Source organism: Vicia villosa, unplaced genomic scaffold, assembly GCF_029867415.1.
Source record: "Vicia villosa cultivar HV-30 ecotype Madison, WI unplaced genomic scaffold, Vvil1.0 ctg.000643F_1_1, whole genome shotgun sequence".
Taxonomy (NCBI): domain Eukaryota; kingdom Viridiplantae; phylum Streptophyta; class Magnoliopsida; order Fabales; family Fabaceae; genus Vicia; species Vicia villosa.
The window spans coordinates 784,242-799,367 of NW_026705287.1; the positions used below are offsets into that span (position 1 = coordinate 784,242).

Sequence of the window (15,126 nt, forward strand, 5' to 3'; positions counted from 1 at the left end):
TAAATCTGAAACATCTATGCTCATCCAATCTTTTGTTAAACACATCCAAACACAGTTTAAAAACACAATAAGGACTATAAGATCTGATAATGGCCCTGAGTTTTCCTTAAAAACTTTTTACCAATCTCAGGGTATTCATCATCAGACCTCCTGCACATACACACCCCAACAGAATGGTCTTGTTGAACGCAAGCACCAACATCTTCTTGGGGTGACACGTGCTCTGCTTTTCCAATCTCACACACCAAAATCTTTTTGGTCATATGCCTTAAACTATGCTGTGTTCATAATTAATCGCCTACCTTCTAAACTTTTGCAGCATGACTGTCCCTTTTATCGCATGTACAATACTATCCCTGATTATGCTTCTATAAAAACCTTTGGCTCTCTCGTTTTTGCTTGCAGCAAACCCATTAATAGAACTAAACTTGACTCTAGGTCAAGAAAATGCATCTTCATTGGTTTTAAAAATGGTGTTAAAGGCTGTATTTTATATGACATATTGCACAAAAATATCTTTATATCTCGTGATGTGGTTCACTTTGAGACTATATTCCCTCTGGCCACTGCCTCTGACTCCACATATATCACACCTCAACCTATACACCACACTAACTTTGATGACACAAATGAACCTTATAACTCTACAACTCCACCTCAATCACCAAAAATACCCACCCCTGCAACACAATCCCCACAACACTCACCTAATGTTGCAGCGTCTCCACCCTCTACACTGCCAACTCCAATCACTACACCAAATGCCCCTACTCCCCACCAAACACCTATTCCAAACACCAACACCAGAAAATCCTCTCGCATCTCCAACCCTCCCACCTACCTTAAGGACTACCACTGCTCACTCATAACAGGTACCACCAACCCTAACATCCTCTCAACAACAGGTAAAACTCTTTACCCTATCTCATATTTCCTTGATTACAATAACTTATCTTGTTCTCACAAACTGTTTAATTTAAATATCACTACTGTTAAGGAACCAACTTCTTATTCTGCTGCTATCCTAGATCCTAACTGGAAACAAGCCATAACGGCAGAATTAGAATCCCTTAAAGACACAAACACATGGGTACTCACTTCCCTACCCCACAACAAAAAGGCCATAGGCTGCAAATGGATATTTAAACACAAATTTAATCCAGATGGCACTATCCACCGATACAAAGCCCGCCTTGTGGCCAAAGGCTTCAATCAAACACAAGGCCTTGACTATTTAGAAACATTCAGCCCAGTTATCAAAATGACCACTATTAGATTACTTCTTTCCATTGCAGCTTCACTTAAATGGCATGTCCATCAGTTGGACATCAACACTGCCTTCCTACACGGAGATCTCGACGAAGAAGTATACATGAAATGTCCCCCTGGTCTAACAAATTCAAAAAATCTGGTCTGCAAACTTAGAAAGTCCATATATGGACTGAAACAAGCCAGCCGTCAATGGAACTTTAAGCTCACCACCACTTTGACTCAGCTTGGCTTTATACAATCCAAATCCGATTACTCTTTATTTACTCACAAATCTGACACTGATTTTACTGCTGTTTTAGTATATGTCGATGATTTGATTCTTGCAGGTACCGACATTAAACAAATTGCAAATATCAAGCAGGTTTTGGACAACAAATTCAGCATAAAAGACTTGGGTCACATCCGCTATTTCCTTGGTTTCGAACTTGCTCGCTCATCAAAAGGCATCACACTATGCCAAAGAAAGTACTGTTTAGATTTATTAGAAACAACAGGTCTGCTAGGAGCTAAACCGGCCAGCACACCAATGGATCCTTCCCACAAACTGGATAACACTGCTGAACCTCCCCTAACAGATCCAACACAGTACAGAACAATCATCGGTAAGCTGCTATATCTAACACATTCACGCCCTGATATTGTCTACTCTGTTTGCAGGCTCAGCCAATACATGTCAACCCCAACACAAACGCATCTTCAGGCAGCCCATCGCATCATCAGATACCTCAAAAATGCACCATCTATGGGTCTATTCTTTCGTGTTGATTCATCTCTCGTCCTCACTGGCTTCACCGACTCTGACTGGGGAGCTTGCCCCGTTACAAGACGCTCAACAACTGGATTCTCATTCTTCCTAGGTGACAACCTTGTTAGCTGGAAATCAAAGAAACAGCCCGTCGTGTCTCGCTCATCTTCAGAAGCGGAATACCGCGCTCTAGCCAACACTTCTTGTGAAGCTCAATGGCTGCTATATCTACTCCAAGACTTCAACATAAATCATCCCGCACCAGTCAACATCTACTGCGACAATCAAAGCGCAATCCACATCGCAACAAACCCAATCTTTCACGAAAGAACGAAGCATATCGAAATGGACTGTCACTTAGTTCGCGACAAAATCCAGTCCAAGACAATACATCTGATGCCGATCAACTCCAACAATCAGATTGCTGACTTATTTACAAAATCTCTTCACTTTGGCCCGTTTCAATCATTGTTTTCAAAACTGGGAATGCTCAATATCCATTCCAGTTTTAGGGGGGGTGTTAAAACATAAGCCCACTTAGTCACAGGCCCGTTTACTTATTCTTTTTATCCTGGCCCAATTCTGTTTTGTACAAAAACCTATATATTGACCCATGTACCGATTGCTCAATTAATGGAAAATATCACAGATTTTTCACATTCAATTTAGTTTCAATACTTCCGCTGACATTTGTCAACAACATCCAATACATGTATGATAAAAGATACAATCATAGTACATATACAACATAAATCATGGAATAAAATACTAGAATAGGCTAGACAGCAAAAACAAAAAGAAAATAGATAACAAGATCTTTAAATCCTTCATGTCATCTTTCCTTTTCATCAGTAATTCACCTAATTACCACAAATATTAAACATATGGTGAGATATAACTATTTCAGTGCAGTTCTAAATGCACCGTATGTCTTCTTGGTCATGGTGCTCTCATGTTCTACTCTATTAATAATGTTTCTTTCTCAACCTTCCATATTCTACAATCATAAAAGAACGTGGATCGAGATCCAATTGATCTCATATGGTGTGTGAATATCAACACTCAGGTCAAACGACCCATGTCTACCTCTGGATATGGATAGTTACGTGGGACATCTTTCTTGGGCCACAACTCTTCACATAAGTTTGGAAACAGATCACAGACTCCCTAGTACACAAATAATGTCTTTCTCCCACCAACACTTTTCACATAATTCCGGACACCGCTGAGAGACTACAACCTTCATATGGACCATACTCCCATTATTGGTAACAAAATCTTAGGCATCCATAAAGAGCCTCGATATCCCCCAAAATTGTACATGGTTGGTTTCCATTGAAACCTAACACTCAAAACACATACCAACTAAGAGTATGGTTGTGTTTCCGAATAACTCAATACGATGGGATTTATATCACCCTAGGGTTTTCTCACCAAATGTATTATCTTTTTTTGACTTACTAAAACATTATCAAAGCATCATCATGATTCATATTTAACTATCTTAATCAGTTAGCCTATATGAATTTCAAATTAAATCCACCAAGGGTGGTAACCGCTTACTGGCATAGAGTAACCAGATATAGGTCGGTTAAAACTCAAAAATTTCCTAGTTTTACATGTTTTCTCAAATCTGAATCCATTTAAGTCATGTACTAACATAAAGTGAACACTGACAACATATCACACAGCAGATGCATCATAATTTCGCACGCATTCATAAAAATCAACAATCAATTCATGATTTGTAATCAAGAAAAGAAATAAATTCAACTTAGTATACCCCAACCTATCATGAATTTATCTTAAATAGTGAGTGGTATCTAGCTACACATCATTGCTACCCAAGTAACGAAAATATCATGTGATCTAACAAAACCTTTCGTGATAATGTTTGTGTAAAAAATTACCCTTTTGCACTCATGTCTATATTGAACATAGGGCATAGACCATGTCACCCTTGTCCAATTCAATATTGTGCCCTTAGACATTTATTCTATTATGCGGGATGAGAAAGTTCTATCTAGGTCACTCATGTCCCTTAGCATGATTTGTGGAGTGCCCGTGAACTATCTTAACGGCCATCCAATTACGGTTAATATTTGATCAATAAAAAAAATACTCGACTCCTACATCTATATATGGTTCGTAGTGGATTCAGGTTGAAGGGTTGTATACACCACTGTCTCCATGAGAATAACTTATGACACTTTGCATAAATTTCTATGTAGAATTCTCTTAGCGGGTCAATCCAGTATAAATATTACTCCTAATATTCATACCTATATGAAGACTTGATTACTCTTTATCCATAATCCCTGAGATTTGATCGTCAGTCTATCCATACAATAGTCTCAATGATTTAATGTTTTCCCACTTCACAGTAAAGCACGACCAGAGATAATTTTAGAATATTGTCCTTATGTTTCATGGGATCTCATGATTATGTCGCACTTAACATTTCATTAAACAGAATAGCTATTCTAGGGACTTTATTATTTTGGAAAAACAAACATAATAAAGAAATGTCTTTTATTATTAATATATGATTTGATACAAGTACAAAAACTATTGGCATCTAGGGCTTGCACCGTCAATCTCCAACTAGCACTAGATCCCATCAGGCATACATCTAATACCCATAGATCTAGTATGGCCATCATACTCTGAATATCTTCACATCTCATATATCTATTATCTCTCGAATGAAGTGATATTGCCTAAATATGCGACTTACTATATGTTTAAGTATGCGAAAATTTGTACTCGTGTAATGTGTATACTATTGTACTATGTTTCAATACCTGTATTAACCGTCTGAAGGGGATAATTATAGACTTATCTTGTTTGGATTGTTACATATTGAATATTTAAAATCATAGTATTTAAGTCAAAAAAAATTAAATGACGTGGAATAAATTCATAAATTTCATTTCAAGGTATATAACTAGCTGAATATTTTTAAATAATATTTGGATTAAAAAATCTTATTGAATGGAAAATAGAATAAAGTGTGGCAAGATGATAAATTTGAAAAAAATAATATATAAAATTTACAATATTTAATAAAGGCCTATCAAGTGACTAGTTTAATTTAGTATGTACCTTTCATATAATAAACATCGTTTTACAGTCCTTTTATGAATTAATTTTCAAAGAAATTTAGAGCATTCAACTTGTGTGGTCTATGTTTTATTTATATTCCACTAGTGTAGTCTATATTTTTCGTTCCCCTAATATTCTCTTCAAAGTAACTTTAATTAAAATAATATGTACATATTAGTTCACAAAAAAATAATTACTTGGTAAATTTTTTTCACTCTGGGACAAGCCTTAGTGATTTATTCAAAACATAATTGTGACAGGTAAATATACGCACTATAACGTTATATATATAATTAAAAGTAACAATTACCATCTCCAATCTATTTATCTCTCTTTTATTTGAATATAGTTTATTCTCTCTCTCACTCTACTTAATTCAGAAATCACAAAATACATTAGAAGATAAGTTGTCGAGTGAACGATAACTTAATGTTAAATATGGTGGTGGTGTAAATTGGGACTCTCTAGTCTCAATCATGCAATGCAATGATTATTCTAAGGTTGAAAGGAATTCGGGTAGTTTGGATTATGACCTCTTAGACTTAATTTTGCAGTGAGATGGACACTCGTTGGATGTAAGGAATTGTCGTGGTGTGGATTAGGACCTCCTGGACTCAATCTTGCAATTCCATGAACATTTCTAGTTTTCAAGAAATCATGGTGGTGTGAATCTGGACCTCCTGGACTCAATCTTTCAATGCGACGAACATTCCCCGTTTGTAAGGAAACATGGTGGTGTGGATCTGGACCTTCTGGACTCAATCTTGCAATGTGATGAACATTCCTCGTTTGTAAGGAAAGATGGTGATGTGGATCGGGACCTCCTGGACTCAATTTTGCAATGTGATCGACACTCGTTGGATTTAAGGAATTGTCATGGTGTGGATTAGGACCTCCTGGACTCAATCTTGCAATTTCATGAACATTTCTAGTTTGCAAGAAATCATGGTGGTGTGAATCTAGACCTCCTGGACTCAATCTTTCAATGTGATGAACATTCCCCGTTGGTAAGGAAACATGGTGGTGTGGATCTGGACCTTCTGGACTCAATCTTGCAATGTGATGAACATTCCTCGTTTGTAAGGAAAGATGGTGATGTGGATCGGGACCTCCTGGACTCAATTTTGCAATGTGATGATCACTTTTTGGCTGTAAGGAATTGTCGTGGTGTGGATTAGGTCCTTCTGGACTCAATCTTGCAATGCGATGAACACTCCTCGTTTGTAAGGAAACTTGGTGATCAATATGATCCTTAATATCAATAAAGCGATGAGTTGCTTTAGAATTTCCCATCAACAACGCTAAAAGAGATACTTCGATAAGCATTATTGAAAAGAACATGTTTAGCAAATTTGCCATCGCTAAAATATTAAAGACTACAATGTTGATACACACAAACACACAAAATGTATTAGGAAAACATAATGAGAAAATATAAATTATATATATGAGCAACAGTTTTTTTGTTTGAACGGCATGCTAATTGCAAACATTAATTTGAATGTCTATAACAAGTAATTTTTACTCAACAACTTAATTATTGTTTTGAAAATAAAACTATTACTTTAAAATAGAACTATTTGTTATGTATTTGGCAAAAAGTTATTAAGTATGAGTGATAAATTACTTAATTTCTCAACAATCACACTATTGTTGGGAAAACCTTCTTATTCCAACAACAACAACTAGTTTTAGTGGTTGAAATTTGATTTGTTTTTTTTAATTATTTTACTATATTTAAGAAAGAGTTGTATCAACAACAAATTTTTTTGCTGGTAATAAAATAATTTTGGAAAAATCATAATATATATAGATTGATAAACGATATATAAAAAAATATTTTGAAATTTTCAATTTCAATCACCAGATGGGGCATTTCCTTATACTTTTGGAAAAATATATCACAATTAATTAAATATAGTAAAATATATTAAAACTAACTCCTTTACTCTTTTTAATAAATATAGTTGTATATAAAATAAACTTACATCTTATGTTTGGTTAACTATATGGACTAATTTTTTTTTACACTAAGAGTAAAAGAAACTGTAAATTCTTAAATCTAATTAGTTAAGATGGATTCATCTATTCTAAACAATTTAAATTCAATTTAGTTGTAGAGTTCTCAAGTTGCCCCTTCTCATTCAAAAATCTAGTGAGTTTTAGACAACCCGTTTCCCAAAATTTCCTCTCGAAAGTTATAATCATCTTCTAATCCAAATGGCTTCTATCGTTAGCTCACTTTCTTAAAATAAATCATATGTAACACTCCTCGAGTACATTTATTCCCAGAGATATATTCCTTTTCAAAGCTATCAACTCTTATGGTATATGTCTTTTTTATTTACCGCATTGGTAGTCCATGTATTTTGATCCCCTCATTCCTCTTAATATAAATTTTTATGACAAGCAAATATGGGATAGTTCATATAATAATAGATTACATGGAAAGTTATATTTACTACAGAGAGAATTGGTGATACTTTCAAAACGTAATTGTGACAAGTGAATATAAGAATTATCACTTTATATTTATTATTCAAAGTGTAATACCCCGAATAATATGCGTATAGAATGGTATTATTCGACATTTTATATCTGGTACTGAGTACAACCAAAAGTGTCTAGATGACATCCAATACATGTATGATAAAAGATACAATCATAGTACATATACAACATAAATCATGGAATAAAATACTAGAATAGGCTAGACAGCAAAAACAAAAAGAAAATAGATAACAAGATCTTTAAATCCTTCATGTCATCTTTCCTTTTCATCAGTAATTCACCTAATTACCACAAATATTAAACATATGGTGAGATATAACTATTTCAGTGCAGTTCTAAATGCACCGTATGTCTTCTTGGTCATGGTGCTCTCATGTTCTACTCTATTAATAATGTTTCTTTCTCAACCTTCCATATTCTACAATCATAAAAGAACGTGGATCGAGATCCAATTGATCTCATATGGTGTGTGAATATCAACACTCAGGTCAAACGACCCATGTCTACCTCTGGATATGGATAGTTACGTGGGACATCTTTCTTGGGCCACAACTCTTCACATAAGTTTGGAAACAGATCACAGACTCCCTAGTACACAAATAATGTCTTTCTCCCACCAACACTTTTCACATAATTCCGGACACCGCTGAGAGACTACAACCTTCATATGGACCATACTCCCATTATTGGTAACAAAATCTTAGGCATCCATAAAGAGCCTCGATATCCCCCAAAATTGTACATGGTTGGTTTCCATTGAAACCTAACACTCAAAACACATACCAACTAGGAGTATGGTTGTGTTTCCGAATAACTCAATACGATGGGATTTATATCACCCTAGGGTTTTCTCACCAAATGTATTATCTTTTTTTGACTTACTAAAACATTATCAAAGTATCATCATGATTCATGATTTAACTATCTTAATCAGTTAGCCTATATGAATTTCAAATTAAATCCACCAAGGGTGGTAACCGCTTACTGGCATAGAGTAACCAGATATAGGTCGGTTAAAACTCAAAAATTTCCTAGTTTTACATGTTTTCTCAAATCTGAATCCATTTAAGTCATGTACTAACATAAAGTGAACACTGACAACATATCACACAGCAGATGCATCATAATTTCGCACGCATTCATAAAAATCAACAATCAATTCATGATTTGTAATCAAGAAAAGAAATAAATTCAACTTAGTATACCCCAACCTATCATGAATTTATCTTAAATAGTGAGTGGTATCTAGCTACACATCATTGCTACCCAAGTAACGAAAATATCATGTGATCTAACAAAATCTTTCGTGATAATGTTTGTGTAAAAAATTACCCTTTTGCACTCATGTCTATATTGAACACAGGGCATAGACCATGTCACCCTTGTCCAATTCAATATTGTGCCCTTAGACATTTATTCTATTATGCGGGATGAGAAAGTTCTATCTAGGTCACTCATGTCCCTTAGCATGATTTGTGGAGTGCCCGTGAACTATCTTAACGGCCATCCAATTACGGTTAATATTTGATCAATAAAAAAAATACTCGACTCCTACATCTATATATGGTTCGTAGTGGATTCAGGTCGAAGGGTTGTATACACCACTGTCTCCATGAGAATAACTTATGACACTTTGCATAAATTTCTATGTAGAATTCTCTTAGCGGGTCAATCCAGTATAAATATTACTCCTAATATTCATACCTATGTGAAGACTTGATTACTCTTTATCCATAATCCCTGAGATTTGATCGTCAGTCTATCCATACAATAGTCTCAATGATTTAATGTTTTCCCACTTCACAGTAAAGCACGACCAGAGATAATTTTAGAATATTGTCCTTATGTTTCATGGGATCTCATGATTATGTCGCACTTAACATTTCATTAAACAGAATAGCTATTCTAGGGACTTTATTATTTTGGAAAAACAAACATAATAAAGAAATGTCTTTTATTATTAATATATGATTTGATACAAGTACAAAAACTATTGGCATCTAGGGCTTGCACCGTCAATCTCCAACTAGCACTAGATCCCATCAGGCATACATCTAATACCCATAGATCTAGTATGGCCATCATACTCTGAATATCTTCACATCTCATATATCTATTATCTCTCGAATGAAGTGATATTGCCTAAATATGCGACTTACTATATGTTTAAGTATGCGAAAATTTGTACTCGTGTAATGTGTATACTATTGTACTATGTTTCAATACCTGTATTAACCGTCTGAAGGGGATAATTATAGACTTATCTTGTTTGGATTGTTACATATTGAATATTTAAAATCATAGTATTTAAGTCAAAAAAAATTAAATGACGTGGAATAAATTCATAAATTTCATTTCAAGGTATATAACTAGCTGAATATTTTTAAATAATATTTGGATTAAAAAATCTTATTGAATGGAAAATAGAATAAAGTGTGGCAAGATGATAAATTTGAAAAAAATAATATATAAAATTTACAATATTTAATAAAGGCCTATCAAGTGACTAGTTTAATTTAGTATGTACCTTTCATATAATAAACATCGTTTTACAGTCCTTTTATGAATTAATTTTCAAAGAAATTTAGAGCATTCAACTTGTGTGGTCTATGTTTTATTTATATTCCACTAGTGTAGTCTATATTTTTCGTTCCCCTAATATTCTCTTCAAAGTAACTTTAATTAAAATAATATGTACATATTAGTTCACAAAAAAATAATTACTTGGTAAATTTTTTTCACTCTGGGACAAGCCTTAGTGATTTATTCAAAACATAATTGTGACAGGTAAATATACGCACTATAACGTTATATATATAATTAAAAGTAACAATTACCATCTCCAATCTATTTATCTCTCTTTTATTTGAATATAGTTTATTCTCTCTCTCACTCTACTTAATTCAGAAATCACAAAATACATTAGAAGATAAGTTGTCGAGTGAACGATAACTTAATGTTAAATATGGTGGTGGTGTAAATTGGGACTCTCTAGTCTCAATCATGCAATGCAATGATTATTCTAAGGTTGAAAGGAATTCGGGTAGTTTGGATTATGACCTCTTAGACTTAATTTTGCAGTGAGATGGACACTCGTTGGATGTAAGGAATTGTCGTGGTGTGGATTAGGACCTCCTGGACTCAATCTTGCAATTCCATGAACATTTCTAGTTTTCAAGAAATCATGGTGGTGTGAATCTGGACCTCCTGGACTCAATCTTTCAATGCGACGAACATTCCCCGTTTGTAAGGAAACATGGTGGTGTGGATCTGGACCTTCTGGACTCAATCTTGCAATGTGATGAACATTCCTCGTTTGTAAGGAAAGATGGTGATGTGGATCGGGACCTCCTGGACTCAATTTTGCAATGTGATCGACACTCGTTGGATTTAAGGAATTGTCATGGTGTGGATTAGGACCTCCTGGACTCAATCTTGCAATTTCATGAACATTTCTAGTTTGCAAGAAATCATGGTGGTGTGAATCTGGACCTCCTGGACTCAATCTTTCAATGTGATGAACATTCCCCGTTGGTAAGGAAACATGGTGGTGTGGATCTGGACCTTCTGGACTCAATCTTGCAATGTGATGAACATTCCTCGTTTGTAAGGAAAGATGGTGATGTGGATCGGGACCTCCTGGACTCAATTTTGCAATGTGATGATCACTTTTTGGCTGTAAGGAATTGTCGTGGTGTGGATTAGGTCCTTCTGGACTCAATCTTGCAATGCGATGAACACTCCTCGTTTGTAAGGAAACTTGGTGATCAATATGATCCTTAATATCAATAAAGCGATGAGTTGCTTTAGAATTTCCCATCAACAACGCTAAAAGAGATACTTCGATAAGCATTATTGAAAAGAACATGTTTAGCAAATTTGCCATCGCTAAAATATTAAAGACTACAATGTTGATACACACAAACACACAAAATGTATTAGGAAAACATAATGAGAAAATATAAATTATATATATGAGCAACAGTTTTTTTGTTTGAACGGCATGCTAATTGCAAACATTAATTTGAATGTCTATAACAAGTAATTTTTACTCAACAACTTAATTATTGTTTTGAAAATAAAACTATTACTTTAAAATAGAACTATTTGTTATGTATTTGGCAAAAAGTTATTAAGTATGAGTGATAAATTACTTAATTTCTCAACAATCACACTATTGTTGGGAAAACCTTCTTATTCCAACAACAACAACTAGTTTTAGTGGTTGAAATTTGATTTGTTTTTTTTAATTATTTTACTATATTTAAGAAAGAGTTGTATCAACAACAAATTTTTTTGCTGGTAATAAAATAATTTTGGAAAAATCATAATATATATAGATTGATAAACGATATATAAAAAAATATTTTGAAATTTTCAATTTCAATCACCAGATGGGGCATTTCCTTATACTTTTGGAAAAATATATTACAATTAATTAAATATAGTAAAATATATTAAAACTAACTCCTTTACTCTTTTTAATAAATATAGTTGTATATAAAATAAACTTACATCTTATGTTTGGTTAACTATATGGACTAATTTTTTTTACACTAAGAGTAAAAGAAACTGTAAATTCTTAAATCTAATTAGTTAAGATGGATTCATCTATTCTAAACAATTTAAATTCAATTTAGTTGTAGAGTTCTCAAGTTGCCCCTTCTCATTCAAAAATCTAGTGAGTTTTAGACAACCCGTTTCCCAAAATTTCCTCTCGAAAGTTATAATCATCTTCTAATCCAAATGGCTTCTATCGTTAGCTCACTTTCTTAAAATAAATCATATGTAACACTCCTCGAGTACATTTATTCCCTGAGATATATTCCTTTTCAAAGCTATCAACTCTTATGGTATATGTCTTTTTTATTTACCGCATTGGTAGTCCATGTATTTTGATCCCCTCATTCCTCTTAATATAAATTTTTATGACAAGCAAATATGGGATAGTTCATATAATAATAGATTACATGGAAAGTTATATTTACTACAGAGAGAATTGGTGATACTTTAAAAACGTAATTGTGACAAGTGAATATAAGAATTATCACTTTATATTTATTATTCAAAGTGTAATACCCCGAATAATATGCGTATAGAATGGTATTATTCGACATTTTATATCTGGTACTGAGTACAACCAAAAGTGTCTAGATGACATCCAATACATGTATGATAAAAGATACAATCATAGTACATATACAACATAAATCATGGAATAAAATACTAGAATAGGCTAGACAGCAAAAACAAAAAGAAAATAGATAACAAGATCTTTAAATCCTTCATGTCATCTTTCCTTTTCATCAGTAATTCACCTAATTACCACAAATATTAAACATATGGTGAGATATAACTATTTCAGTGCAGTTCTAAATGCACCGTATGTCTTCTTGGTCATGGTGCTCTCATGTTCTACTCTATTAATAATGTTTCTTTCTCAACCTTCCATATTCTACAATCATAAAAGAACGTGGATCGAGATCCAATTGATCTCATATGGTGTGTGAATATCAACACTCAGGTCAAACGACCCATGTCTACCTCTGGATATGGATAGTTACGTGGGACATCTTTCTTGGGCCACAACTCTTCACATAAGTTTGGAAACAGATCACAGACTCCCTAGTACACAAATAATGTCTTTCTCCCACCAACACTTTTCACATAATTCCGGACACCGCTGAGAGACTACAACCTTCATATGGACCATACTCCCATTATTGGTAACAAAATCTTAGGCATCCATAAAGAGCCTCGATATCCCCCAAAATTGTACATGGTTGGTTTCCATTGAAACCTAACACTCAAAACACATACCAACTAGGAGTATGGTTGTGTTTCCGAATAACTCAATACGATGGGATTTATATCACCCTAGGGTTTTCTCACCAAATGTATTATCTTTTTTTGACTTACTAAAACATTATCAAAGCATCATCATGATTCATGATTTAACTATCTTAATCAGTTAGCCTATATGAATTTCAAATTAAATCCACCAAGGGTGGTAACCGCTTACTGGCATAGAGTAACCAGATATAGGTCGGTTAAAACTCAAAAATTTCCTAGTTTTACATGTTTTCTCAAATCTGAATCCATTTAAGTCATGTACTAACATAAAGTGAACACTGACAACATATCACACAGCAGATGCATCATAATTTCGCACGCATTCATAAAAATCAACAATCAATTCATGATTTGTAATCAAGAAAAGAAATAAATTCAACTTAGTATACCCCAACCTATCATGAATTTATCTTAAATAGTGAGTGGTATCTAGCTACACATCATTGCTACCCAAGTAACGAAAATATCATGTGATCTAACAAAATCTTTCGTGATAATGTTTGTGTAAAAAATTACCCTTTTGCACTCATGTCTATATTGAACACAGGGCATAGACCATGTCACCCTTGTCCAATTCAATATTGTGCCCTTAGACATTTATTCTATTATGCGGGATGAGAAAGTTCTATCTAGGTCACTCATGTCCCTTAGCATGATTTGTGGAGTGCCCGTGAACTATCTTAACGGCCATCCAATTACGGTTAATATTTGATCAATAAAAAAAATACTCGACTCCTACATCTATATATGGTTCGTAGTGGATTCAGGTCGAAGGGTTGTATACACCACTGTCTCCATGAGAATAACTTATGACACTTTGCATAAATTTCTATGTAGAATTCTCTTAGCGGGTCAATCCAGTATAAATATTACTCCTAATATTCATACCTATGTGAAGACTTGATTACTCTTTATCCATAATCCCTGAGATTTGATCGTCAGTCTATCCATACAATAGTCTCAATGATTTAATGTTTTCCCACTTCACAGTAAAGCACGACCAGAGATAATTTTAGAATATTGTCCTTATGTTTCATGGGATCTCATGATTATGTCGCACTTAACATTTCATTAAACAGAATAGCTATTCTAGGGACTTTATTATTTTGGAAAAACAAACATAATAAAGAAATGTCTTTTATTATTAATATATGATTTGATACAAGTACAAAAACTATTGGCATCTAGGGCTTGCACCGTCAATCTCCAACCAGCACTAGATCCCATCAGGCATACATCTAATACCCATAGATCTAGTATGGCCATCATACTCTGAATATCTTCACATCTCATATATCTATTATCTCTCGAATGAAGTGATATTGCCTAAATATGCGACTTACTATATGTTTAAGTATGCGAAAATTTGTACTCGTGTAATGTGTATACTATTGTACTATGTTTCAATACCTGTATTAACCGTCTGAAGGGGATAATTATAGACTTATCTTGTTTGGATTGTTACATATTGAATATTTAAAATCATAGTATTTAAGTCAAAAAAAATTAAATGACGTGGAATAAATTCATAAATTTCATTTCAAGGTATATAACTAGCTGAATATTTTTAAATAATATTTGGATTAAAAAATCTTATTGAATGGAAAATAGAATAAAGTGTGGCAAGATGATAAATTTGA

At 33.7% G+C, this 15,126-nt stretch overlaps 2 protein-coding genes across 2 annotated transcripts; both read right to left on the reverse strand.

Annotated features, from left to right (window-relative positions):
• Window positions 1-5,617: 5,617 nt before the first annotated feature.
• On the reverse strand, window positions 5,618-6,481 carry LOC131630095 (uncharacterized). Its single transcript, XM_058900892.1, has one exon. The coding sequence runs from the start codon at window positions 6,479-6,481 to the stop codon at window positions 5,618-5,620; it is 864 nt and encodes a 287-aa protein (XP_058756875.1).
• A 4,174-nt stretch (window positions 6,482-10,655) lies between these two features.
• LOC131630096 (uncharacterized) lies at window positions 10,656-11,519 on the reverse strand. Its single transcript, XM_058900893.1, has one exon. It carries the CDS (start codon window positions 11,517-11,519, stop codon window positions 10,656-10,658), a length of 864 nt encoding a protein of 287 aa, XP_058756876.1.
• Window positions 11,520-15,126: the final 3,607 nt, after the last annotated feature.

Excerpts from the sequence above, each read along its gene's own strand:
- LOC131630095 (XM_058900892.1), bottom strand. The coding sequence starts at position 6,481 with ATGGCAAATTTGCTAAACATGTTCTTTTCAATAATGCTTATCGAAGTA.
- LOC131630096 (XM_058900893.1), bottom strand. The coding sequence starts at position 11,519 with ATGGCAAATTTGCTAAACATGTTCTTTTCAATAATGCTTATCGAAGTA.